The sequence below is a fragment of the Naumovozyma dairenensis genome, chromosome 4, assembly GCF_000227115.2.
Source record: "Naumovozyma dairenensis CBS 421 chromosome 4, complete genome".
Lineage (NCBI taxonomy): Eukaryota > Fungi > Ascomycota > Saccharomycetes > Saccharomycetales > Saccharomycetaceae > Naumovozyma > Naumovozyma dairenensis.
Window position 1 is genome coordinate 800,504 of NC_016482.1, and position 27,692 is coordinate 828,195.

At 34.0% G+C, this 27,692-nt stretch overlaps 13 protein-coding genes across 13 annotated transcripts in view; 8 read left to right on the forward strand and 5 right to left on the reverse strand.

Annotated features, from left to right (window-relative positions):
• SMN1 (Smn1p) overlaps positions 1-180 on the forward strand; it is a gene marked incomplete at both ends in the record, with an annotated part of 1,833 nt that extends 1,653 nt beyond the window's left edge. Inside the window, one exon of the mRNA XM_003669848.1 lies at positions 1-180. This exon is cut by the window's left edge and continues 1,653 nt beyond it. Coding sequence (XP_003669896.1) covers positions 1-180 — 180 coding nt within the window.
• Positions 181-682: 502 nt separating this feature from the next.
• On the reverse strand, positions 683-1,892 carry RPS4B (40S ribosomal protein eS4; the record flags this gene model as incomplete). Its single annotated transcript, XM_003669849.1, has 2 exons — positions 683-1,454; positions 1,879-1,892. 2 exons carry the CDS (start codon positions 1,890-1,892, stop codon positions 683-685), a joined length of 786 nt encoding a protein of 261 aa, XP_003669897.1.
• Positions 1,893-2,664: 772 nt separating this feature from the next.
• Positions 2,665-5,121, forward strand: MNL1 (alpha-1,2-mannosidase MNL1; the record flags this gene model as incomplete). Its single annotated transcript, XM_003669850.1, has 1 exon — positions 2,665-5,121. The coding sequence occupies one exon, from the start codon at positions 2,665-2,667 to the stop codon at positions 5,119-5,121; it is 2,457 nt and encodes an 818-aa protein (XP_003669898.1).
• Positions 5,122-6,352: 1,231 nt separating this feature from the next.
• On the forward strand, positions 6,353-8,758 carry SCH9 (serine/threonine protein kinase SCH9; the record flags this gene model as incomplete). Its single annotated transcript, XM_003669851.1, has 1 exon — positions 6,353-8,758. The coding sequence occupies one exon, from the start codon at positions 6,353-6,355 to the stop codon at positions 8,756-8,758; it is 2,406 nt and encodes an 801-aa protein (XP_003669899.1).
• A 715-nt stretch (positions 8,759-9,473) lies between these two features.
• On the forward strand, positions 9,474-11,267 carry SKN7 (kinase-regulated stress-responsive transcription factor SKN7; the record flags this gene model as incomplete). Its single annotated transcript, XM_003669852.1, has 1 exon — positions 9,474-11,267. One exon carries the CDS (start codon positions 9,474-9,476, stop codon positions 11,265-11,267), a length of 1,794 nt encoding a protein of 597 aa, XP_003669900.1.
• A 716-nt stretch (positions 11,268-11,983) lies between these two features.
• On the reverse strand, positions 11,984-13,684 carry SET5 (S-adenosylmethionine-dependent methyltransferase; the record flags this gene model as incomplete). The annotated part of the gene is made up of 1 exon (XM_003669853.1): positions 11,984-13,684. The coding sequence occupies one exon, from the start codon at positions 13,682-13,684 to the stop codon at positions 11,984-11,986; it is 1,701 nt and encodes a 566-aa protein (XP_003669901.1).
• Positions 13,685-13,969: 285 nt separating this feature from the next.
• On the forward strand, positions 13,970-14,848 carry FMP10 (Fmp10p; the record flags this gene model as incomplete). Its single annotated transcript, XM_003669854.1, has 1 exon — positions 13,970-14,848. One exon carries the CDS (start codon positions 13,970-13,972, stop codon positions 14,846-14,848), a length of 879 nt encoding a protein of 292 aa, XP_003669902.1.
• A 171-nt stretch (positions 14,849-15,019) lies between these two features.
• FAU1 (5-formyltetrahydrofolate cyclo-ligase) lies at positions 15,020-15,799 on the reverse strand (the record flags this gene model as incomplete). The annotated part of the gene is made up of 1 exon (XM_003669855.1): positions 15,020-15,799. The coding sequence occupies one exon, from the start codon at positions 15,797-15,799 to the stop codon at positions 15,020-15,022; it is 780 nt and encodes a 259-aa protein (XP_003669903.1).
• A 676-nt stretch (positions 15,800-16,475) lies between these two features.
• Positions 16,476-17,675, forward strand: BAT1 (branched-chain-amino-acid transaminase BAT1; the record flags this gene model as incomplete). The annotated part of the gene is made up of 1 exon (XM_003669856.1): positions 16,476-17,675. The coding sequence occupies one exon, from the start codon at positions 16,476-16,478 to the stop codon at positions 17,673-17,675; it is 1,200 nt and encodes a 399-aa protein (XP_003669904.1).
• Positions 17,676-17,788: 113 nt separating this feature from the next.
• On the reverse strand, positions 17,789-19,915 carry NDAI0D03480 (uncharacterized protein; the record flags this gene model as incomplete). The annotated part of the gene is made up of 1 exon (XM_003669857.1): positions 17,789-19,915. The coding sequence occupies one exon, from the start codon at positions 19,913-19,915 to the stop codon at positions 17,789-17,791; it is 2,127 nt and encodes a 708-aa protein (XP_003669905.1).
• Positions 19,916-20,274: 359 nt separating this feature from the next.
• On the forward strand, positions 20,275-21,576 carry RPN14 (Rpn14p; the record flags this gene model as incomplete). The annotated part of the gene is made up of 1 exon (XM_003669858.1): positions 20,275-21,576. The coding sequence occupies one exon, from the start codon at positions 20,275-20,277 to the stop codon at positions 21,574-21,576; it is 1,302 nt and encodes a 433-aa protein (XP_003669906.1).
• A 511-nt stretch (positions 21,577-22,087) lies between these two features.
• Positions 22,088-22,927, forward strand: COG7 (Golgi transport complex subunit COG7; the record flags this gene model as incomplete). The annotated part of the gene is made up of 1 exon (XM_003669859.1): positions 22,088-22,927. One exon carries the CDS (start codon positions 22,088-22,090, stop codon positions 22,925-22,927), a length of 840 nt encoding a protein of 279 aa, XP_003669907.1.
• A 314-nt stretch (positions 22,928-23,241) lies between these two features.
• Positions 23,242-26,913, reverse strand: PMC1 (calcium-transporting ATPase PMC1; the record flags this gene model as incomplete). Its single annotated transcript, XM_003669860.1, has 1 exon — positions 23,242-26,913. One exon carries the CDS (start codon positions 26,911-26,913, stop codon positions 23,242-23,244), a length of 3,672 nt encoding a protein of 1,223 aa, XP_003669908.1.
• Between the last annotated feature and the right edge of the window lie 779 nt (positions 26,914-27,692).

The following is a 27,692-nucleotide window of genomic DNA, read 5'->3' on the forward strand; positions in this document are numbered from 1 at the left end:
CACCTAATCTTTTATAGTTTTATTCAGCCAGACATTCTACAAGCTGTTAACTCACTTGTAAAAGAAAATGGAATGGATGGTTTATATTCTGATGAAGATTGTCAATTCTACGGCGGTAAATCCACTCAAATTTTATTAAGAGAGTATATTCAGGAATCGAGTGAGAAATATACAATCTAAGACAAAAACCCAAACTCATCAAGAAGTCTGCTTGAAAAATCAGGAGATCTTTCCATCTTCTGATGTTTATTAAAACACAAAAGTTATATATTCCTTAATTGTGATGGATCGTGTCTATCATATATATTTATTTGCATTAATGATTGCTATCAGTCATTTTTTTTATTTATGTCCTCGTCATACTTTTATATCAATTCATTATTTATTTAATCCCTATTACATATTCAATATTTTATGCAAAAATATCTACTTTAATTTCTATCTTGAAATCTCATCCATCCATGGCCAACGTGTTTTATGTAAACTCTTAAACTCATTAAAAGCTTATATCGTTAAGCTATAAAAATAGAAAAAAAAAAAAGAAAGAAATAAAATGTTTTTAATGTTTGATATTTTTGTTATTAGCAAAATTACATGAGTTTTTTAGAATAGAAGAAAGATTATAATAAGTTAAAAAATTAAGATACATCAGTTAAGTTGTTTATAAATGATGGAAGGGAATTTATAAACCTTGTTGAGCTCTTCTTCTGTCACGTTCTTCAGCAATGGTCAACTTAATACCCTTACCCTTTGGTAAGGAAATGTATGGCTTACCTGGTTCACCAATGATGAAAACATTGTTCAATCTAGTAACGAAAGTGTTATCTAAAGAATCCTTAATATGGACTAAATCGAAACCACCATCGTGTCTTTCCTTGTGAACAATAGTACCAATTCTACCCAAGTTACGACCACCAGTAACGTAAACTAATTTACCAGCATCAAACTTAATGTAGTCAGTGATCTTACCAGAAGCCAAATCGACCTTAACAGTGTCATTGACCTTGATGTTTGGATCTGGGTATCTGATAGTTCTACCATCGTGAGTAACAACGTATGGAACACCCTTCTTACCTAATTGGACCTTCTTGACCTTAGCTAACTTGTAAGAAGCTTCTTCGTCAGTAATTCTGTGGACAGCAAATCTACCTTTGACGTCGTAAACTAATCTAAAGTTTTCGTTAGTGGCTTCCAAAGTGATAACATCCATGAAACCAGTTGGGTAAGTAGTATCGGTTCTAACTTTACCGTCAACTTTAACATGACGTTGCATTAAGATAGCCTTAACTTCACGACCGTTCAAAGCATACTTTAATCTGTTTCTTAAGAAAACGATTAATGGCAAAGATTCACGCAATTTGTGTGGACCAGCAGATGGTCTTGGGGCGTAACAACCAGATAATTTGTCCAATAACCAATGGTGTGGAGCTGCTAATCTCTTTAGGTGCTTCTTTCTAATTTAAATAATAATGGGAAAATGAACAAAAATAAAAAAGTTCATTGTTAAGTTTTTCTTGTTGTTAGTAAAAATATTCTCCTTTGTGATAGTCTCAAATTCTGATTATGTAAAACAATATTGGGAAAATTGGTTTAGAGAAATGCTCATCTTATACTCGTGGTAATATTATTTTTTATGTTCAATTGAACGAAATGTTACTAGGTCATCTCTTATCATAATGACGTAAAACTCTAAATATCTTTGTTTCGTAGTGTTCCCTTTTGTTACTATCTCATGATCGTCATGTATTGATTATTGTAACTTTTAACTCCTTGGCTTTCATATACCATATCTCAAGCTTTATTTTCTCCTTCTTTATATCCCTCATGAATCATTATTATTATCATCATCAGCTCTCTTTTTCTAGTTGATTAACATACGGTCCTCTAGCCATCTTTCCTCGGTGTTATGGTTTACTATGTCGATTATATCTTTCAAAACCTTGTATAACCTATTAATATAACCGGTCTGATTTTGATTACTATCTTTACATATATTAATGTTACATACACATAGAGACTATCGATTTTCCAAACTGGTATTGCAGGGTTCAGTACCAAGAGGTCCATCGCCTGCTGGGCAGGAAGGCATGGGAGATTTAGAAGGAGCAGAGGGAGCAGTCTCTGTTTCCAACCCTTACTCTTGGGGAAGTTGTGGAAGGAGAAGTGTTCGTTCCCCCTCTCGGCTGCTCCGGCCCAGAAAGGAGCTCTCTCTTTCTCTCTCAACGCTTTTATTTCTTTTCCTCGATTGAAACTTTCTTTGCCTGAAAATGTACTGCTTTTACTGAGGGTTTGGGTGTTAGAAAGTTCGCCGTCTCATTCTGGGAGGATTATTATTAATGATAGCGCCGCTAATTATTTTGTAAAATAGTTTCTCAGTACGGGTAATACTCTTTACTTTTATATGATACGTACGTATCTAGAAAAGATTTACTTATTGGCAGAGATGTTCAAAATCTAACTGTCCAATATGTCAATTATTTCTACGTACGTATTTTATTGGAATCAGTAATTACATTCTTGCATATGTATACTTATAATATATTTTCGCTTATGATCTTATTATTTATTTTTTATTTGATAACATCTTTATACCTTGTTCGTCAAGACATGCCTCTCTTCACGCTACAGTTGAATCGAATTGTATGAGGTAGTAGAAAAAAAGTCATGCATTTGCAAATATATCGGCACATCACTGCTGCTCTTCTTGCAACCCTACCTATTATAGCAACCATCGTACCTCTAATATCATGCAGACCAACATCATATGACGCATTTTCCTTCACTAGATCTGAATTAAACACATACAAAGAAGAAGTGAGAGATCTATTCCAATTTGGTCTCTCGAAATATTTAGAAGTGGGATATCCATATGATGAAGTCCGACCTATATCATGCGAACCAAAGACAAGAAACTTCAATGATCTTACTGATTTACCCACTAATGATGTTTTGGGTAATTTTACAGCAACTTTAATTGATTCATTGACTACGGTCGCGGTAATGGGGGATAAGAACCAATTCTATAATTTGGTTGAATTAGTACGTGTGACTTTCCCTAACAAATTTGAAATTGATGCTACTGTGCAAGTATTCGAGACTACTATTAGAATATTAGGATCATTGATATCTTCTCATTTATATGCTACTGATGCAAGGAAAAGTTGTAATCTTTTGGATATGGGGTATGATGGGATCTTATTAGATTTGGCGAAGGATATAGGTGAAAGATTGTTACCTGTTTATTTGACAGAAAGTGGATTGCCCGTTTCTAGAATTAATTTAAAAGCTGGATTTGAACGATATAGTCGTTTACAGATGAATGAGAATAATTTAGCTGGGATGGCTACACCTATGCTTGAATTTGGAATGTTATCATTGTTAACTGGTGATAGAAAATATATGGAAGTTACTAGATTTACATTTGATAGATTATGGAAACAATTCCGTGCAAGAACTGGGTTATTACCCGTTTCATTGGATCCACATGATTTTACTATTTATTCATTTGCCACTGGGGTAGGAGCATCTGCAGATTCATTTTATGAATATGCCCTAAAGGGAGCTATTCTTTTCGATGATGAAGAATTAATGAATATATGGGAAGAAAGTTATAAATCATTAAATGCAAATTCCAAATTAGATTGGTTTTATGGTAATGTTAATACAATGGGTGTAAATCAAGTATTACCTTGGATCGATTCTCTTAGTGCATTTTTCCCCGGGTTACAAGTGTTAGCAGGTGATGTTGACGATTCCATGATGAAACATTTATTATTTCTTAAACAATGGGATTATTTTGGTGGTATACCAGAAAGATGGGAATTTGAAAAACCCATGGTAAATATTGTTAATAGAGATGTTAGAGGTGGGTTCCGAAAAGAAACAAAGGAACAAGGTAGTGGTGGTGGTGGTGGTGGTGTTGTTTTACCATTACCGTGGTATCCCTTGAGACCAGAATTCATTGAATCTACTTATTATCTTTATAGAGCCACCAAGGATCCGTTTTATTTGAATATTGGGTATCGTATTTTACAAGATTTCAAGTATAGATTCAAATTTAGTTGTGGGTTTGCAGGGATAGAAAATTTATTGACTGATCAAAGACAAGATCGTATGGAGACGTTTGTGTTAAGTGAAACATTAAAATATTTATATTTATTATTTGATGAAGATAATGAAATAAATCATTCTAGAGATAATGTTATTTTCAGTACAGAAGCACATCCAATGTGGGTAACACCACAAATGCGACATGATTATGAAAAGAATGGATTTTTCAATGATGATAAATATTGCCGTAATTTACAGAAATGTAAAAAGTCTTTCGAGACAATTGTTAATCCATTTAAATCTAGAAATGAAATTATGAGACAAACTCCAAGAGCAGCAGCTGGTTCTATTGATATATGGCCAAAACTTGAAAATAAACGTATTTGCCCTGTCAAGTTTGTTTGGTCTGATAATAAATTTGGTGAACAAAATGATATAAGTTTACCATATTCCGATATTTTAACTAATTATAATCGATTATTTGAAATTGATTATAGGTATTCTGATGTATTAATAAAACCACCTCATCTTATCAATTATACATCGATAGAATTGGAATCTGGATTTTATGAAATATGGGCCAAGAAAAATAATGGTGACAACAATGCGAACATGAAAAATATTTGTAAACCCAAGCCTACTTCGGAGTCATTTGAAATTCTATTTGATATCGATGGACCTTATGATTTTTTCAAATTTGAGAATGGAGATGTTCATTGTAATTCTTTAAAGACAAGAAGGAAATGGAGAGTTGAAAAAATACATGTTGGAGATTACGATGTTTTTGGCAGAATTGTCAACTCGACGCAGTTTGTAAATGCGAATAGACAAGATTTGACTGACAAAATGTGTGATCAGTATTTATCACGCTGTCCGTCCACTTTATATCGATTGAGTGTCATTGACGGATATTCTATTCCCGAAGGAGGTCGAGTAACGATTGATAGATCTCAATTAATGGCAGCGAATAATGATCCGGAATTAAGGAACGTGTATGCTCAATTTGGGTATAATACAGATAATCAATTATTATTACATTGCATCCCCTTTACCAATGTGTATTTAATATAACAGCATGATTTATAGACTAATTCAATATATAGAAATAACTTAAAAATCTTGGTATTATAATATAATAGTTTTTTACCGACATGGCCGATCTGCGACGCGTTTTTTCTCCGACGGATGTAAGTGATAAAAAGCAGAGGGCTGTGCGGGTATGGGCCCTTTACCGTGATGAAGAAGAGATGTTCTGAGAATTGCCTACGGCCCAATCTTCGTGTGTTAAATATCCCACCTCAGAACCGTCCGCGGAAATGTACTACGGAAGATAAGGAAGTCAAAAATAAACAAAGTAACAAGAATGTTAGATGAATGTGTGAAGTGAAAGCATCCATCCACAGGAGCAAAGGTTTGCTTAAGAGAAGAGTTTGTTCAGCAAGAGAAAGCTATCATATCAATATATCACTTACCAGTTTCTCGAAGACAAATAAGTAGCATTTAGTTTGTTTCATTGACGTTCATATACCGCTGATCTCCGTTTTGCCCTTGCTCATCGCTGATTGTGAGAACAAGGTACGTATATATTGATAAGAAAACAGTCTCGAACACAGAAGCGAGACTTGTATTTCATAACTAGATATTATTGAAACTGTTATTTCAATAATAATAATTTGTTCCGTTACGGACAGGACAGCGAAACACACAGTACAGTAAGATAACGAGGGGTCCTTTATTATAAAATACGACTTTGTTTCCCTGTTTTACCACCACCCTACATACATACGAACATACGTACATACGTACGTATAATACACATACGCTCTGTGAGTGAGAACAAGAATTTTCTCCTCCGGCCCTTTTTTTTCCGTTTCCGTTTTCCGTTTTCCTTTTCCGCCGTTTTCCTTTTCCGCCTTTTTGCTTTGCTTTGCTTTGCTTTGTCTACTTTTTTTTTCAGTGAAGCGAAGCGCAGCGCAGCTCGAAGCCCTGCGATAAGATCAATCAATCGATCAATCAATCACTGCGTCCGGGTCCTGCCTTTATTATATAATATAATATATACGCTATAAAATACCAAGAGAGTTGCTTAGTCTTCCTCTATTCATTCAGAGAAATAACACACTGCAATAGAACACTACACTACACTACACTACACATATATACACATATATACACATATATACACCAAATAACAGATTATTATTACGTTTGTTATATCATATCCTACATCTTATCGTATTTCATTCGGACCATCAACAATAATATCTTTCTGCATTCCATATCCTCCCTTCTACTACCGAATATGAACTTTTTTGGATCAAAATCATCCTCAAACAGCCAACAGGGAACCATCAACGGCTCCTCGAATAATAACAATAATAATAATAATAGTACTTCTAAGAGAATACCCCCAAATGCCTTTTTCCCAAATTTTTCAACTCATATGGCTACACCTACAACAGCCATTAGTCAAAATTCTTACGCTATGGGAACAACGGGCATCACTTCAGAAAATGTACTATCACGAATGAAATCTATGAATGAACCAACAACACATCCAGATCATCACCATCAACATCAATACCAGAATTTAAGTTCATCTTCTAAACCTAGCATAATAACATCATCTGTATCGGATTCAAATACAGTATCGTCTTTCTCTTCTTCAGAAGCTATTAGACAAGCTGCTGCTGGAGGTATCATTACCACTGCTACTGCTACTGCTACTGCTACTGCTACTGCTACTGCTACTGCTCCTTCTACATCATCTTCTTCGAGACTACAACCTATATCAAATAATAATATTAATAACCAAAATGCAATCCCTACTGCTGGTCCAGGTACTGACATACCAAGGGGTAAATTAGAAGTAACCATAGTGGAAGCCAAAAACTTATTCACAATATCAAATGATTCTCAACCATATGTAGTTTGTACTTTTGAAAGTTCAGAATTCATTTCAAATGGTCCAGAATCAGTTAATAATAACAATCCACATTCTAACACTAAACGCACTAATAATGGATTACCCGTAATCAAAGAATATCTTAAAAAGAAACCAGTATATACCCATAGATCATCCTCACAATTAAATAGACTAACAGATGATGATACTAATAATAATAATAATAATAATAATAATTCCACAACAGTAACAAACCAACAACAACAACAAGAAGATAATAAACAACAACACCAAGAATTATTAACAAATTGTTCAAACCCAATATGGCATCATAAAACTACATTCGATGTCCTTGGAGCTCATTCAGAATTAGACATATCAGTCTATGATGCTGCTCATGATGATATGTTCCTAGGTCAAGTAAGATTACGTCCCAAGATTCATACAACAAATTACGCATCACAAGATCAATGGCATACTTTACAAAGTAGAGTCCTTAACGAAAAAGTCACTGGTGAATTATTAATTAAATGGGAATATACCTCTACTAAGAAGAGACATTATGGACCCAATGATTTCGAAGTGTTAAGATTGTTAGGTAAGGGTACGTTTGGTCAAGTTTATCAAGTGAAAAAAAAGGATACTCAACGTATTTACGCTATGAAAGTATTATCTAAGAAAGTCATTGTGAAGAAAAATGAAGTTGATCATACTATTGGTGAAAGAAATATCCTCGTCACTACAGCGTCTAACGCATCACCATTTATTGTTGGTTTGAAATTCTCTTTCCAAACTCCAACTGATTTGTATTTAGTTACTGATTTTATGAGTGGTGGTGAATTGTTTTGGCATTTACAAAAAGAGGGGAGATTTACTGAAGATAGAGCTAAATTTTATATTGCTGAATTAGTACTGGCATTGGAATATTTACATGATAATGATATCGTTTATAGAGATTTGAAACCAGAAAATATTTTATTGGATGCTAATGGTAATATTGCATTATGTGATTTCGGTCTTTCTAAAGCTGATTTGAAAGATCGTACAAATACTTTCTGTGGTACTACGGAATATTTAGCTCCTGAATTATTATTAGATGAATCAGGGTATACTAAGATGGTTGATTTTTGGTCCCTTGGTGTTTTAATTTTTGAAATGTGTTGTGGTTGGTCTCCATTTTTCGCTGAAGATAATCAAAAAATGTATCAAAAGATTGCATTTGGTAAAGTGAAATTCCCAAGAGATGTCTTATCACCAGAAGGTCGTTCATTCGTTAAGGGTCTATTAAATAGAAATCCAAAACATAGATTGGGTGCCATTGATGATGGTAGAGAATTAAGGGCACATCCATTTTTCGCTGATATAGATTGGAAATTATTGAAAGAGAAAAAAATCCCACCTCCATTTAAACCACATTTAGTTTCGGAAACAGATACATCTAATTTTGATCCAGAGTTTACTCAAACCTCCACATCATATATGAATAAACATCAACCATTAGCAGCTACACCTTTATCTCCTGCCATGCAAGCTAAATTCGCTGGATTTACATATGTGGATGAATCAGCTATGGAGGATCATTATGCAAGTACTTATAACAATCGTAAATTTTTACAAAGTTCCTATTATATGGAACCTGGTTCATTCATTCCAGGTAATCCAAATCTACCACCAGATGAAGATGTTATAGATGATCATGAAGAGGAAGAGAATTACGGGCCTACAAAGAATGATGACGGGACTGATTTCGATGGAGATCAACATATGGACGATGAATTCGTAAGTGGGAACTTCGAAATATGAGAACTTCGGAAAGTATCATTCGTACATTATAATAAAAACAATGGAAAAGGGAAAACGGGAAGAACCGGACTCTTTTGACTCACACACTCCCTCACTCACTCAAATTATCTGTCATCTAACATCACCAATTTAGAACTTTATTTTACATACTTACATATACCATTTTCTGTATTATTTATTTGATTATTTTTTTTTCCTCTCAAAAATATTACAATTGTTAATTTATTTACTGTGTTATTATTTACATGTTCAAACTTCCAACTGTCCGGTTCTGTACTTCTTTATGTATTTACTTGTGTACTTGTTCATCTATATGTATTTTGGTCCATATTTCCCATGTGGCGCGCAAAGGAGCTTAAAACAGATACATAGAGATATGGAGATTTTAGAAAACATGTCAGTCAGTAGTTTCATTCTGAAACAATGCAATCTTGAAAGAAATAAGGTTACGGAGCATATTACAACAGATAAAAACAGATACGTACCATACCGTACCGTACTCAAGGAGAGAAGGTGAATAGGTAACACGTCAACATTAGAGAGCACCCACCACACGTCAAACGAATCTCTGCTTTGATTTATCGGACTTTCTTTTCTTTTCTTTTCTTTCCTGTCTGTAGCAGCTACACGAATTGTTTTATTTTCCCAGAGAGATCGAAGACCCCATCCTGTCAGTTCCACGAATCTGTGCAAACTGTATATCAAAAAAAAAGCTATGAACGGAATACCCTTCAGCAATAACAACAATTATGGGATTTCGACCACTTTACCAGCAATAGATCAAAATAATAACAATAATACAGATCAAATGTCCCAAGAAGATCAGGAACGTCAAAGTAAACAATTACAGCAACTCCCTCTTTTACCTCCTGCTGCAACGTTAGGAACCGCAAATAATAACGTGTCGTCATCATCGGGAACACCAACAGGTAGTCATGGTTCCAAAGCAGCAAATAACGATTTCGTCAGGAAACTTTATAAGATATTGGAAACAAATACTTTCCCAAATCTAGTACGTTGGACTCCGGAAGGTACAAGTTTCGTCGTATTAGATACAGGCAAATTTACCACTCAAATCTTACCAACTCATTTTAAACATTCAAATTTCTCAAGTTTCGTTAGGCAATTAAATAAATATGATTTCCATAAAGTTAAAAGGAAATCAGATGAACCTGGAAGGAAAAAATATGGTGAGCTAAGTTGGGAATTTACACATCCATCGTTTAAGAGACATGATGAAGCTGGATTGGAAAATATTAAGAGGAAAATCGCTAATTCAAGGAAACCAGATGAAGTTCAACCTGTCACAGTTTCTACGAAAACTTCAGATATCTTAAAAGTGGCACCTAGTAAGATGCAATTCGATAAGTTAAAATCAGATTTTGAAAATATGGAAAGAACAATGAATGATATGATGACGAAATACACAAGAACACAAGATGAATTAACTCGTTTGACTAATCGATATAATACTTTAGTAGAAAGTTTATTCACTTTTAAAACTGTAAATGAAAATGTTGTCAATAATTTTACTACTCTTTGTTCTACATTATCGCAAAAGGGGATTGAATTACCACCATCTTTGTATGATTCCAATAAATTGAATCAACTTGCTACATATAATCCGTTACAGCAACAGCAGTTAGCTAGATCATCTTCTCTATCTCTAAATGCTCCATCTATTCAATCTATCCTTGCAAGAGAACCTGTATCAATACAAACACCTACAGATAAGCAAATTCAACATCAACCCGCGCCTCATAATCAACAAATTAGAAACAATCATAATACAACTGCCGCAACAACTCCTCTGCTTCAAAATACATTACCCTTAATATCTACACCAGCAGGTGGAATTTTACCCTTACAAGAAGAAAATATTAATACCACGGGACATTCCGTATCGTCTATTTCTAAAAGTGATGTTGATATAAAACAAGAAAATTCTCAATCTCCTACAGCCACAGAAGAACTAAGGAAAGGTTATCACGTATTATTAGTAGAAGATGATGCTGTTTCCATTCAATTATGCTCTAAATTCTTAAGAAAATCCGGTTGTACCGTAGAGGTAGTGACGGATGGTCTCGCTGCAATTTCCATTTTAGAAGCATTTAGATATGATTTAGTACTAATGGATATCGTTATGCCAAATTTAGATGGTGCCACGGCAACATCCATCATAAGGAATTTTGATAAGGAAACACCAATCATTGCAATGACTGGTAACATTGAAGATCAAGATTTAATTACGTATTTACAACATGGGATGACTGATATCTTAGCAAAACCTTTCACTAGAGATGATTTATTATCAATGTTAATTAGACATTTATCAAAAAGAATCCCATTATGTGAACGTCAACAATCTGAACCACCAATCCAGGATCCTTCACAGGAAAAAGTACGACAACAACTTATCGCAAATGGACCGTCGCCTCATAATGAACCATTGAAAAAATATCACCATCTAACACCAACTTATTGTCGAATGTACAGGACAATAACATAAATATCAATACACCAAATAGCACAGGTTCTATTTCAATGATGGGACCCAGGAACAGTGGACAACAACAACAACAACAACAACAACAACAACAACAACAACAACAACAACAACAACAACAGCAACAGCAACAGCAACAACAATTATCGACAGGAACTTCGAACCAACCGCACATTGTTCAAAATCCTATACCTCAAAGTACAACAGTTACAACAGGTCTTTCCAACACATTAGGCTCCACTAATAATGATGGCCCTATTATGAAAAAGCAACGTAGAACAACCTGAAATATTTGTTTCAAGTTTTCTTCTTTCCATTCAAAAATACATTCAGCACAAGGGTTCTCATCATTGAAACTTGATAATTATTTTTTTTCAGGATCTTTTTTTTAGAAAAAGAAAAACTATATTCTCCTTTGTAATTTAAAACATCATATATAGACTATATTATATACCTTTCATTCTTTATGACTTTTGTAAGATTAATGCAAATATTTTTATCATTTACTCACACACTCACTTATTGGGCTAATCATTAATTTGGTGTATGAGTTATTGTAACGTAAAAAATATTAGTAGCATCCAATTGTGTTTTGTAAGTATAGCTGAGCATTTTATTCGTTTTTGCCTTAAAAGCTAGACATTCTACGATTTTTATGAATTCTATACAAGAGTTATATATGTTATTATGTGATAATTGGGCGATGATTTCTTCGTGTTCTATTCTTCTTCCACTGCAAATGAAACATTTTCATCAAACCTAACGGATGTTCTCCTTCTTGAACCAATTTTAAAATTTGTTGGAATTTCTAAATCAAATTCTTTACCATTCTTTAACAATTCTGTTAAATCAGGTCTTTTATTCCTCAATGATGATTTCCTTCTTGCCCCTGCGGTAGTAGAGGCAGCTGCTGCTGTATTTGATTCTCTTCTTATCTTAAGAGTAAGTCTTTCTGGGGATTTCATTATTGCAGGTGTATCTGAAAGTATTCTGTTATCGATATTATTGTTATCTTGTCTTGATTGTTTTGATTTTAGAAATTCGTTTTCACAACGATTACATTTGCAAAAAATACCATAATTGACTCTTAATTCTCTTCTTCTTAGATTGACTCCATGTAATGGACTTACGTAGGTCGTGAATAATTGTTCACCTTTATTGATTGGTTTCCTTGAGAATATTTTCAAACATAATTTAGAATCAATTTCAAAACGGACATTAGGTTCACAATTATGATTTAAAAAGGAATTCAAATAATAGATTTGACCTTCAATTTGGTTCAAATTAAATCTACCAATTTCACATAAGAATTGTTCAAAATCTATTGTGTCGCCAACTTTTGGTAGCGCTGATTGGAACAATTTGAAAGCGGATTTCCATATATGTTCCATATCTTCGTTTTTGTGTTCTTCTTCTCGAGATTTTACTTTCTCTGTTTCATTTATTGTGTCACGCGTATCGATGACTGTACCAGCGCTTGTACCTCCTCCACCATTTGATTTATCAAAAGTACCACCAATATTTGTAGAATCAGCAGCATTAGATCTAATTCTTTGAGACAAAGAGCACAAACTATTCCATTTTGTTTCCAATTCTGATTTCAAATCTGGTTTCTCCATTGATACAATAGTGGCCCATATGAACCCCACTGAGAAAATATCTCTTTGATTGAATTTGATACATAATTTCTCAAATTCATTCCAAGCTTTCGAGTCCACCGCTACGTTATTATTATTCATCATCTTCTTCTTCCCAGATTTTTGATGTTTCAAAATGGAATGAATGTGTGAGTTAGCTAATTTACACTTCTTACTACACCAAATAGTTCCACAAGAATCACAATCCAATCCATTCATCATAATGAAATGCGTACTTAATGAATGTAATGTGTTCCCACAATGAGAACAAATCTTACCTCTTTCAATTAGTCCCAATTTATCCATTGGTGGGATGGTTATCAAAGGTGTTGGTTCTTGGAATATTAGTTTGTTTGCCTCGATGTGATCTGTGGCGATGAGACATCTTCCCATGGGTTCCTTTTCCTCTATGGTTAGACAAGAGGGAAATTTCTTTATCGATGTGATTATATCATTTATGTTCGCTGATGATGATGATTGGTATTGGATCTGATCAGCGTATAAGGGTAATATGTTTGGATCTGAAATGGATGAAGATTGGTATAGATTATGTTTCAATAGAATTTCTTGTAATGTGTCTTGAGATAGAATCCAATGAGGGTTTCTTTGTTTCAATCTTGTATGTAAGATGGATAAGGGTTCATATTCCATGGATGGTTCCTCTTTCCAGAGACGAACTACATGATCACAAATGGTTTGATGGTTCGGTATCTTCGAATTTGGTGGTAGCTTTTGTTGTTCACCCAAGTCATTCAGACTTAGTGTTTTGATAGTTAATGGCATGTACTGAAGCTTTGTTTGTAAGTTTATTTTCGATAAAAAATAGTCATTTAAAAATAGTTTGTAGATACAGTCTCTTTCTTCTTCTTATGACTCAAATTCTCATTTCTCGATATTTCTTGACACTTTTTTTTTTTTACTTTTGATTTTGATTTTTATTGTGTGAGATTCTAATTAACAAACATTTTTAAAGGGAGACTTGAAGAGAACAAGAAACAAGAAACAAGACCAAGAAGAAGAGCAAAATTGGTCCATTGGGAAATTAAGAAGAATCAAATATTTTTAAACATGAGCAGCAAGATTAAAGTAGTACAAAACGTATATTCAAGAATGGCAATCTCTAGAATGTCAAGGGTCATGAGGAGGAGGATGGTAACTCCCTACACTACATCAGCAATGATGAGGAGGAGCATTACCACTACAAATAATTCATCATCAACCTCTCCTGAAATGCCAACTTTTACCACTAATGGTTCTAAAAATACAAAAGAACCCAAGAGTAAATGGGTCCCAATTACGATCTTTTCAGGAAGTTTCTTAATTGGTTGGTATTTAACACAACATATGACATTTACTGATGTGATGGCATATTGGAAATATGATAAATTACCGCAAGATTCTGAGCAAGTACAAAGATATCGATTTGAGATCATGAATAGATTAGAGAAGTTACCAATTATGAAACAAATTCGTGAAAATAACAATGAATTAGGGTATTATGAAGTGTTTCCTAAGGATTCAGTTCCTGGTCATAAAAGTGTTAAAGAGGGGAATCAATTGATTAATAAGACTCTTTTGACACCTGGTGGTATAGCTATACCACCTAAATTTTTTTATAATCCTGAAAAGAAGGAAGTGGTTGGTATTTATCATTTAGGGATGAAATTAACAGGATACCCTTTTATTGTTCATGGTGGTATTCTCGCTACTGTGATGGAAGATTTAATGAGAGAAGGCATCCAAATCATTAAACAGAAGAATGGTGAGAAAACTAATGAATTGACTATATCGTATAAGATGCCCACATTTGCTAACCAATTTGTCATAGTGAGAACTACTCAAGTGGATGATATTGGTAAAGATAGTGTTAATATGAAAGTGGATTTAATGGATCAAAATGGTCAAAATGTTCTTGTCAAAGGTTCAGGTTCATTCAAGACTATTTGAGATCGTTGTTTACTAAGTATTTATTTATTATTTATCGATGAACCTTGTATATAGTTTATAGGTAGGCAAACGGTGTACGTATGTATGCTCTTTTGTTTAGTTTAGTTTAGTTTCATTTATTTATCAATTAACCATATTCATTATTATCAAGATGTTATATGTTACTTATTATTATCCTTTATTGATCCAATAAACTTGACCATCTCCAGACACTATACAATCCATGAAATAATCATGATCATCAATTGGAATTTGTACATTAGTAGATGACGATGTTGCGTTGTTGTCTATAATTTGTTCTTTCAAACCTATTCCAATTAATAATGGCATCTTTTTATCTGGATTATAATATTGATATCTTTTAAAGAAATCATCATAAAACCCAGCTCCATGACCTAATCTTGCACCAGGTTTGTCTCCATTAATTCCGAATATTACACTGGGTACCAATATAACGTCTAATTGTGGTGGTAGATACAATGCTGATGCCGACGCTGATGATGAAGAAGAGCTTACATTCTCGGGCATTGGTTCTCTTAATTTGTATTTGCCCTGCGGTTGTAAATTCAAGACTTCTTCATATGATTTCATTTTATGGAAAGTTAAATGTGGATGATCTTTAGTTAAATCTTTGGTCTGTGTTCTTAATTTGACTTGGTGTGTATCTCTTGTATTAGTACAACGTGGTAAGTATAATGATTTCCCTTGTTCAAATATCCATTTTATTATACCCTGTGTGTTTACTTCTGAATGGTCCATGCTCATGAAACATGCTATTGAGTGGTATGGTTTCAATATGGGTGCTAGTGAGTCAACGATGATCGCAGATTGAATATCGACGGATGTCTTTGATACTTGACTCAGTGACACATTGAATTGCTTTCTTAATGCTTGTTTCGCAGCTTTCGTAGTGGCAGTGTTTGGCATTGGCATTGGCATTGGCACAGGCATACAGACATATATTTAGATGGTCTATCTATATATATATATGTATACAATTGTTGTCTCTGTTAATCATATTAAATAACTGTCACCGTCGCTGTCACTGTCACTGTCACTATCCAATATATATATATATATATATACCGTCTGCAATGTATTGTAATGTCAGTCAGTCAGCCAAAACGTTCCATGTGAGATATTATGGTTATTTTCATCTGACCGTCTAACGTGATTCATTTTCGCGTCACAAAATAAAAACAAAAATAAAAACAAAAAATAAAAATAATTTAATAAAAAATGGCGACAGAGAGTACACCCGCACACCCCGGCAGCGGCCCTTGTGAGATGGTTACTCCACTTTCCCTACGGCCCCTTCTGGGGAAACTGAAAAATTTCTGTCAAAAAATAAAAAGTTTCAAAACTCGAGAGAAGAAGAGCTTACATAGATGTACATATGTTATTATATACATATATGACTCAAAGGTCTTATATATAAACTTATTTATTATTTGATCCGTGGATTGCATAGTTGCTCTTTTTCTATATAAAAGTATACATACATACAATCCCGTTTGTTTGTCTGTTTGTCTGTCTGTTTGTTTGTTTGTTTGTTTGTTGTTTGTTTTTAGATTCAAACTTATCTCTTCTCTGACCTGGTCCAATAAACTATACACTAGCCATAAGTATGTTGGGTAGACAAACTCTGAAACTAAGACCAACTCTTGGTTCCCAATTTTCACATATAACAAGGTCTCTAGCAACTGCTCCATTAGATGCATCCAGACTTCAAGTAACTCCAATCTCCCATCCATCTACTCCAAAACCAAATGATCAATTAGTCTTCGGTAAGACATTCACAGATCACATGTTGACCGTTGAATGGACCAAAGAAAACGGTTGGGATGCTCCACAAATTAAACCATACGCAAACTTATCCCTACCACCCTCCGCTTGTGTATTCCATTACGCATTCGAATTATTCGAAGGGTTAAAAGCATACCGTACCCCAGATAACAAAATCACCATGTTCCGTCCAGACATGAACATGGCCAGAATGAACAAATCAGCAGCAAGAATTTGTTTACCAACTTTCCAATCTGAAGAATTAGTTAAACTAATGGGTAAATTGATTGAACAAGATAAACATTTAGTACCACAGGGACAAGGTTATTCTCTATACATTAGACCGACTTTAATCGGTACCACTGCTGCCCTTGGGGTAAGTACCCCTGATAAGGCATTATTATTCGTCATTTGTTCACCTGTTGGACCATACTATAAGACTGGTTTCAAAGCAGTTAGATTGGAAGCTACAGATTATGCAACAAGAGCTTGGCCAGGTGGTGTAGGTGATAAGAAATTGGGGGCTAATTATGCTCCTTGTATATTACCACAATTACAAGCCGCTGAAAGAGGTTATCAACAAAACTTATGGTTGTTTGGTCCTGAAAAGAATATCACTGAAGTTGGTACCATGAATGTATTCTTTGTGTTCCAAAATAAGGCTACCGGGAAAAAGGAATTGGTTACTGCTCCTTTGGATGGAACTATCTTGGAAGGTGTCACTAGAGATTCTGTATTAGCATTGGCAAGAGAAAAATTGGATCCAAATGAATGGGAAGTCAATGAACGTTATTATTCTATCACTGAAGTCGCTGAAAAGGCTCAAAAGGGTGAACTTTTGGAAGCTTTCGGTTCAGGTACCGCTGCGGTTGTGTCTCCAATTAAGGAAATCGGTTGGAATGGTCAAGCCATTCATGTCCCATTATTACCTGGTGAACAATCTGGTCCATTGACTAAGGATGTGGCTAAATGGATCGCTGATATTCAATATGGTAAAGAAAAGCATGGTAACTGGTCAAAAGTCGTCGCCGATTTGAATTAGCATATATCATATTTATAACTGAATAGGTATTAATTTTACAATATTTCTCTAAATAACGAAAACTCATAAATACATAGAAAAAGAACTAATAATAATAACAACATAACGCCTTATCATGTCGTCTTTACATCAAATTCAGATAACCAATCAATTAAAATTTGTTCCGCTTCAAGTGATGAACCAACAATATGACCCGTTGGTACATTAACATCCCCGTCAGTGTCAATATCATTACCATTGGGTATCCGAGTATCTAATTTTTTCCTATCTATCTCCCATTGTTTTAAATATTCTTCAAAATTTACACTTGTTTCCAAATTTTTTATATTTTGTCTACTTTCTATAAAAATCGTTGATGAGTTTAATTCGTCTCTAAGGGATTCATTAGAGGAAATAAAATTGGAATGTATCTCCCAAACTTTCTCCTTAACTGTCCTAACAAGCATGAATTTATAAATGTCATCTTTTTTCCAAAGTGGTGCCAATTTTAATTCTAATAAATTCATAGCTTGTTCAATTAACAGATATCTATAAAATACTGGAGCCCTCTTAATTACATCATGAACATCTTTATCCATTGAATTACAAAATAAGGAGTCCTTGACATCATCATCACCCTCGATTAAATAAATTTTCTTCGGGTTTTCATAAATATCCTTCAATATAATGAAAAGATATTGCATCACCGTGGAACCTCTCGTATACCATAAAAATTTATCAGTATCCTTTTCAATTAACCTTTTCAAAGTAGAAAATAATAAAAGTAAAGATCCTTCAATGACACTATCTGGATATACTTGTTCAGATTTCAAAATCCATGTAATATCGTTTTTATTATTCTTTTTCAATTGTTGTTGTTGTTGTGCACAGTTCTTCCTTTTATCATTATCATTATCATTGTTTTTTGATCCAGCAGAATATAATCCAAGTAATCCAAAATATTTCAAATATAATCGATATAAAAACACTTTCAAAGTGTTAATAAAATAATTGGAATGAGGGAAGTTTCTCCCAGATAATTGATTATTTAACCTTTCAATCTTAGCATATACACAACGTAATTTCTCGTGATCCTCTTTCATCTCAACATATTTTTTATGTTCCATAATATCATAAAACGCAGCATTAATAATTAATCGACCTATGGTAAATTCTAAGGGAATGCTTTCCAAACATGTTGGAATTTTCTCCATAGGCCAATCTGGGTTGAATTTTTCAGACATAAATGGTAATCCATAAACTACCGACGCAGAACCTTCAATATACAATAAATAGGACCAAAGTAATTTCAAATGTTGATATTCTTCCTCCTGTATATTGTCCTCCTGCTTGGTAGAATGTTCCATAAGTTTCTTCTCAACACCTAATTGTTGTGCTATTCGAACCAACATCACTGAGTAACCAATGGCTTCCGTCATGTTAGGATCTTGAATGAAATTAACAATAAGAAATGATTGTAAAGATTCTAAAGTAGGCCTTGTTGGGAACACAGATAACTCCAATAAATATTTATGACTTTGATAATATTTATTACAAAGTAATAAATCAGGGATAATTGATGATGCAACGATGGAATATGATGAACAGAAAAATATGGACATGATTAGTAATAAATTTGAGATAGATAAATCTGTCCCTGATTGGATTGAGTTATAAATACCAATCAATTTTTGGCGGACAAGGCTTCGATCTAATACGGGGATTATTGGATGTATCGTTTCAAAATATGTGTCAATTTGAGATAAGGCAACCTCTAAGGAATCAGGTATCAGATTGATTATATCCTCTAGTGTTATTGCAAAAAGATGGGGGACAAATCTGTCGAACGTAGTAATGGCATTCTTGCTCATCTTTGATGACAATTCTTCTGTGTCATTTGATGCAACAGAAGAAATGTTTTCATCATTGACAGAATTCGTAAAAAATGGATATAAATACTTGGATTTGAGAGGTGAAGAAGTCTTGTTTGTAGTTTTTATTTTTCTTACCTTCCCACTGTTTGATGAGAGTGGTAGTTTTGGACTTGGAGTCGTTGATTCTGAATGAGACGTGGAATCATGATTCTGGAGTTCACCTTTATCAAAACCGTAAATACATTCGTCAATTAAGCCAACTGCAATGCATTTGGAGCATGGTTTCTCTTTATTACACTTCAATTTGTGAGTGTAACAATATTTACATGACTTAATAAGCCTCTTTCGTTTAATAACTCGAGCAGTAGTACGGTTCTCGATGGACATTGCATTTCCTTTGGAACTTACGATTAAAAGGTAAGCCGTATCAGACGTGGTATAATAGTCAATTGAATTTTGTACTAGGAAAACCCTTTTCACCCCTTGGATACCTACCAATCTCTTATGTAATGCATAACTCTTGGGAATACGTTTGTTTTGTTTCTAGTATCAGATTCTATCATGAATCATCATCACCATCGCGTACAACATTAATATATGTTTTATTTAAAGGATATTTTATTAATTGCTAAAACGATCCAACAGCCACGGTCTTACGAGAATATAAACTAAGCAACTCATTGACACAATACTTATCTATTCACTCTAACATTCAGCTCTAAAAAGTATCGAACCAATAAGGGAAAATGACAAATATGAAACACACAATTCCTGTATTCCATATCCAGCCTGATTTCCACGAAGTGATTGAAGACTTACAGAATCCTCCAAGAACTGATGATAAGCGCAACCAAACTGCAGTCGATGAAGATGCATTCTATATAAATATGGATAGGACTTTGAATGAAGTGAAAGAATACAGAATTAGAGTCAGCAATAAGGGCACGAGATTCCAACCAGTGCATGATCGACAGAACACCTTCAATCATTCTTCGCAGAATGGTAGATTATATAACGCCGAGTTAGATGGGCAACAATCTGAATTCTTAATACCAGATTGGACTTGGCAAAATAACATTGATTATCAACCTAGTATACTTAATAATAAGACATTCACCTCCATCGACGTGATCCAAAATAATTCGGCAGTGAAATTCGCTGTAGGGGATAATGTGGGTAATATATCGGTATTTGATGATACAATGAATCTAACCTGTCAATTAGATGATGCCCATTTTGATGAAATCTCGAATTTAAAGATATTCCCAAGCGGTGAAGTATTATTATCTGCTTCCATTGATATGCAATTGAAAATATGGTCTTTAAAAGATGGATCAAATCCTAGAACTTTCCTTGGTCATAAGGGGAAAGTTACAGACACAGTTTTGATTGAAAGAGGTAGAAACTTCTTATCATCATCACGAGATGGATCCATTAGATTATGGGAATGTAGCACTGGTACCACGATAAGAACATTTACAAGAAAGGAAAATCCAAATGATGCAATTCTTTCCATGGGGTTATTGAGCAATGATAACCCCTTAACGAATGAACCAGCTTCCATGAATGGAAACAGCCTGGACTTTGGGACAAAGGGTAAAACTGTTATTTCGTCCCATAAATCTGGTGTGCTTACTTTGCATGATGTATTTACTAAAGAATCTCTTTTACAAATGCCCAGTATATTCATGGAACCATGTAATAGTGTAATTGTTAATCCACAAGATAACAACTACGTGTATGCAGGATATGAAAACGGGTCTATCCTCATATGGGATATTCGTTCGAATACAGTTCCATTGGAGGAAGTCGTTATCAATAAAGGTATTGCTATAAATGCATTAAAATATTATGATAATAAACTGGCAATTTCTTCAGGAACTGATACAAGCTTATTGCTAGACTTAGATAGTTCAGGTTCACAATTCCAGAATTATATCCCTACTTTTCTTGTAAACGATGATTGTCAAGTTACTTCTTTTGCTACAGACTCCAAGAAAATCTATATAGTGGGTAATAATAGTTTCTGGGCTAGTTTCAAACTTTGATGTATATCGTTTTCCATTATAAATCGCATGATTATGTTCAATAAATTACCAACCGTTTACCAACCGTTTGAGCATGATCTATATATAGTGACCATAACTAATGCTCTTAACTTTAAATTTGATAAAATTTTAATTTGCAGTAATTTATTTAATTGCAGTCTCTAGAAAAGATTATTTATTTCTTATTTTAATACAAATATCAGGATAGTTGATATCATTTTGTACCGTATATGTAATGGTGTTACTAATGATTCCTCTGACACTTTTGTTCTTCTTTTCTTATTTTTTTTGAAAAATCTACGACAATAATACCATAATAAGCTTATTTGAAATTTCGCTGGAAACAAAAATATATTTGTGTAGTTCAGAGATCTGTGAAGGCAGAACGTAAGACTAAAATAAATAATGAGGAAACTACACTATAAAGACAGCGAGTATTATCTATTTAAGCAGACCCTCACTCCTTTATTGAACAATTGGATGTTACTAACCACGACATTCTAAATTAGCTATGAGCCAAGAGAATAAAAAGGAAGCATCAACATCTCAAGATGACGAACTCTTAGAGATGTTCTTCGATGAAGGTTTTGTTCCACAAGCATACATAGATATATTCATATCCACACTGAATGCCAACAAACCCAACCAAATACAAACAGCATCATCAGCATTATTAGCAAGGTTAGATTTCTACACAAAGTACCTAACTAAGGAATTGGAAACAACTATCTGGGACCTTGAAAAATTATCAGAAGCACTACCTGCAACTTTGAGCAGCAATTGGCCAGCAATTGAAGATCATGATCCTACTTCATTTGGTGCCTCGAAATTGGAATATTATATAGATACATTAGGCAGTGCAGTGCGAGGACTAGAAACAGATATGGATAAAGTTGATAGTAAATTAGATGCCCTAAATTCAAACTATGAAAAAAATAGTAATAATTTGATGCAAAAATTGAAGGGCTTAGAAACTATAAAATCAAGATTAAATAATGTATTACAAACATTTAATGAGTTGAAGATTATTTTAGATATATCGTCAGATGAGAAAGATAAGGACGTTAATCGGAGAAAAATAGCGACCACGTCACTTGATGATTTTACGATATCCTTAAGAACATTAGAAGATACAATTATTAGTGCACTGAATGAATCGTTAGATAGTGAGAAGTCAAATGAGATAAATGATGAACTTCTGAAAAGAATTGACCAATTGAATGATTTACTCCCATTGTTTAACGGATTCGATAAATTTAATACAGTCTACTCTCAATTCTCTACCAATATTAAACACGGAGTTAAAGAATATTTAAGTACGAAGGATATTGACGCTGAACTTGGTTCATAAATAGTAAAAAAAAAAATAATAGGACAAATCGTGTATTTTTATTTAATTTTGGAATGGTATATATAAACTTATAAATAACTCATAATGATTTTGGGTTGTCATATCATATTAAATCTTTTACTTTCGTAAACCCATATGAACAATGAATGATAAAAAAATTATTGCACAGTTTCCCTGTGGGAAAATAAAGTCCCTGTGATTCCAACAAAAAAGAATCAGTATGTTCATCTAACATAAACTCTGTTGTTCATAAGAAAATCCGGTTTTTTCAATGGGAACCCAACTTATATGCAAAGAAGTACGGTCTTTTTAAATTAAAAGAAAGCGCTTGACCCACTAGAATTTGGGCTCCCATCTCTGTCCAACAAGGCTTCTTCATCGCTACTTTTAGTCCTCTCTCTCAAAAATTCAAGTCCGAAGATATATTTGCATTTACTAAATAGTTTCGTAGGGAAGAATTTCTTTGCTAATTCATCCGGACAGATTCTAACAATCAAACCGATGGGTATGGATAAAGTACCACATAATATTGCAGTTGCCCACATTTCTTTAGTTTGATGCGCAATAGAAAATGGTGCTCCACCGAAGAACATAATTAAGACTTGGCAACCACCAATTAATGCCATTATAACCAAGAAATAGTAATTCCTTAATAAATCTTGAAAGAAATTCAAATTAGCCTTCGAAATCCTTTTCCTCCAATTCTTAATACCATCACCTTCATCTAACTTTCTTGAAACAAATAAAGTAAAGAATTGTAGCCAAACAAATGTATTGAATGTCATAGCGTTCAATTGCTGTTGTTCATGACCCGTTATACTTTCTTTACCCTTGAAGAATATTTCTTTACCATGGAAATGGAGAGTAAATGTGATTATAAGTTGTAGAAATGATTGGCTTAATATCATTTTCCATGTTGAAGGATAAATTAACGGAGAAGAACGGCCTTTTGGCTTCCTATCCATAATATTTGGATCCGGTTTATCAGTAGCAAGAGCCAAAGCTGCTAAAGTATCCATGATTAGATTCACCCAAAGTAATTGAACTGCGGTCAAAACAGAGGTTTCATCTTCAGATGCCACAGCAGAAACAAAAGTCAATATAACGGCTGTAATATTAACAATCAATTGAAACTGAATAAACTTTTTAATAGAGATAGAGACACATCTCCCCCATTTAATGGCATCAACAATAGCACCAAAATCATCTGTCATCAAAATAATATCAGAAGCTTCTCTTGCAACTTCAGTACCAGAGATACCCATTGAAAATCCAACGTCAGCTAACTTCAAAGCAGGAGCATCATTAGTACCGTCACCAGTTACCGCAACTACTTCACCCATTCCCTTCAATGTCTCCACTAGAACTCTTTTATCTTCTGGAGATGACCTAGCAAGAACTCTCAATTTAGGTAATAATTTAATACGTTCATCTTTGGTCAATTTACGGAATTTTGGACCTTCCATAGCAGAATCAGGATCATTGTAAGCTTCTTCTGACAAAATGTTACAATTTCTTGCAATAGCTCTTGCTGTGAGTACATTATCACCAGTAACCATACGAACAATAACACCTGCTTTTTGACATTGTTGTACTGAGTTTTTAACACCTTCACGTAATGGGTCTTGAATTCCAACAATACCATCAAGGATTAACCCATCATCACTATTTTTATTATTAACTTTTAACGATAACAATTTTTCTGGGTTTGCCCTGTTTGAGTTTTCATCATCTTGAACTTCTTTAGGAGGCCATTCAGAGCAATCTTTGAAATCTCGGTGACCTAATGAAATTGCTCTTAATGCATTGCTAGCTAGTGATTTGATGTTCTTATTAATAACATCAGATACTTTTTCGTCAATTAATATTAAACAATCATCAGAATTTCTCTTTGAATGACAACAATTAGAAACAATTTCTGCGGCACCTTTAATGAAGAATCTAATTAAACCAGAAGCCTTGTATTTTACTACGATACCACCCCATTTTCTTGAACTTTCAAACGGTATAACTTGTATAATTTCATCAACTCCAAATCTTTCTTCTGGATCATCACGTAAATCCTGTAATGAACCAAATTTTAGATTTAACGACCGTTTAGCCATTGCTAATAATGCAGTTTCAGTCTTGGAACCAATATATGGCTCTTGTCTACCTTCCATTGCATGTTTCATCAAGTCATCATCATCATCGTCGTCCTTATCATTATTAGCTTTCTTACAATGACCTGAACGGAACCAACTTAGTATGTTCCATTTACTTGGAGAGGAAGTTTGTTGATTATTTGATTCATTAATTGAATCTAACGATATACCAGATTCTCTTTCAATATCAGGATGGACATATTTATTATTTTCAAAAGCTGTGGAATTTAATACGATATTGGACAGTAAATCCTTTTGTAAATCTTCTGTACATTTTTCATTGAACATATCTTTTGAATGTGGTAAATTTTCGCGATTATTCATGGTTTCATCAAATTGGTCTTCACCAATAAATCCTTTAACGATAGACATTCTATTTTCTGTTAGTGTACCTGTTTTATCTGAACATACTGCAGTAGCAGATCCCATAGTTTCACAAGCTCTTAAATTTCTAACCAAATTACCATCTTTTGTCATCCTTGTGGTAGCAAATGCCAACGCTAGAGTGACCGCCAATGGTAACCCCTCCGGTACTGCCACAACAATGATAGTAACAGCAGTAATGAATATATTCATAAATTTATTACCCTTTTGTGCAGGATCCAAATCATGGAATCTACCATTTGGTGCAAACACGTAAAATAAGAACCGAACAAAAAGGACTAAAAACAGAATAATAGCTGCCACACAACCATAAACTGAAATACTATCAGCCAATTGACTTAATCTTTCTTGTAAAGGAGTTTCTTCAGTTTCTACTTTTAAGGACATCATTGTTCTTCCATGAATGGAATTTACACCTACTGCTGTTACTACTGCAGTCCCCAATCCAGATAAAATTTTAGAGCCAGAGATTAACATACAGTCAGGAAGATGAACACCTTCTGGAGTTACAGAACCGATATCCAATTCATGCAAGCTGCCATTATTATTATTATTATTATTATTCTTTTTGTTAGTCTCATTAATAGATGCAAATTTCCTCAATGCTGAAGATAGTCTCACTTTTTTAATCGTATCAGATTCCCCAGTTACAGAAGATTCATCAATTTCACATTCACCTCTTACTAATACGGAATCAGCTGGAATGACGTCCCCGGTTTGTAATTTAATGATATCTCCAACTAATAAATCATGAATGGATACCATTTCTTCTTGAGCATTTCGTACCACGATAACTTTCCTATTTTCCTTCTTTTTATTCAATTTAGCGAATTGTAATTCCTTTTGATAATCATTTACAGCCCCAACAAGGACCACAACAACTACAGCAATCATAATTGCTACACCTTCAATCCAATCCACTTTCTTAATCTTATTACCTTCAGGATCATATTCTGGTGGTTGTCCTAATGCTTCATAAAGCCCCAAAGTGAATGATACGATCGCCGCACCAGTCAATAATAGCATTGTCTTGTCATTGAATGCTTCCCAAACCAATTGTAAGAATGTTTTTGGTATTCTTTCAGGGATTCTATTATCTGAATACAATTTATATCTTTTCGTATTTGAATAATTCCATTTAATATTAGAATTATTCCTCGTTGGTGTCTTGATCCCTGTTTGTAATGATGTATTTAAATATTTAAAGATGTTCAGTTTATCATTTTGAAATAATGAAATATACGATCTCATGGATTTAGGGTCATGTAATTCTGAGAGTTGTTTGGTAGTTAACGGATACTCATCTTCAGTATCTTGGGCTTCAGCTTCTTGTTCTTGTTCTCGTTCTTGTGAGAGACTATCGTTATCTAGTAAGTAGTCCTGTGCTGATGCTTGTTCATCTGAATCGGCATCTTGGGAATCCTGTCCTGGAACTGTCAGATAATTTCTGCTTGACATTTCTGTTTTATCGATCGTAATTTGGATATTTTTCAGCGTTCTCCTCCTTTTTGGTACTTGATTCACAAAAAAATATGAGGAAGACCGAGTTTATATTTATACAATGCAAAAAGAAAAAAAGATAGTTTCAAAGTAATTATTCAAGGGTTAATAGAATGAAACAATGGTTCAGCTAGTTTTACTTGTTGCATTTAAACTAGAATTTCAAAATATAGCTTTCTGGCCGTTTATATTTTGGGAGATGTGCAATGGAGACAAGAGGACCCTGAGTGAGATTTTAATTCCAGTTCAAAGGTTATTGAATATTGTGTTATCCTCTATCCTATGATACCAAATTTTTCACTAAGTGTGGTTATAGTCTAATTAGTATGTACGCACATACGTACTTCTATGTAGTATAAGAAACGAGGCGAAGTACATTTTCTGGACCCGTGTTTTAAGGGGGGCGAGGGCAGAGGGCAGGGGGCAGAGGGCAGGGACCGAAGTAAGGCCGTCGTCACTGTCGCTGTCGCCAGAGGGTTCTCAGTGTTGTCTGAGGAAGAAGAAATGACTTGCCATGATGGATACTTATTATCAACGAAAAAGAAAGTTGGAAGTATATAAGGATTGATTGAGTGATTGCGCCCTGGATTGATCATGGTGTCAGATCAGAGAGGGTTTTCCCACAATCGAACAGCCTTTCTTGGTTCGGTAATACGTTTATAAAGTTATAGCGTTAAAGTGGGGCTCAAGAAGGCGCAGAAACTCCATAGCGATAAAAGAAAGACAGAGACATTCTA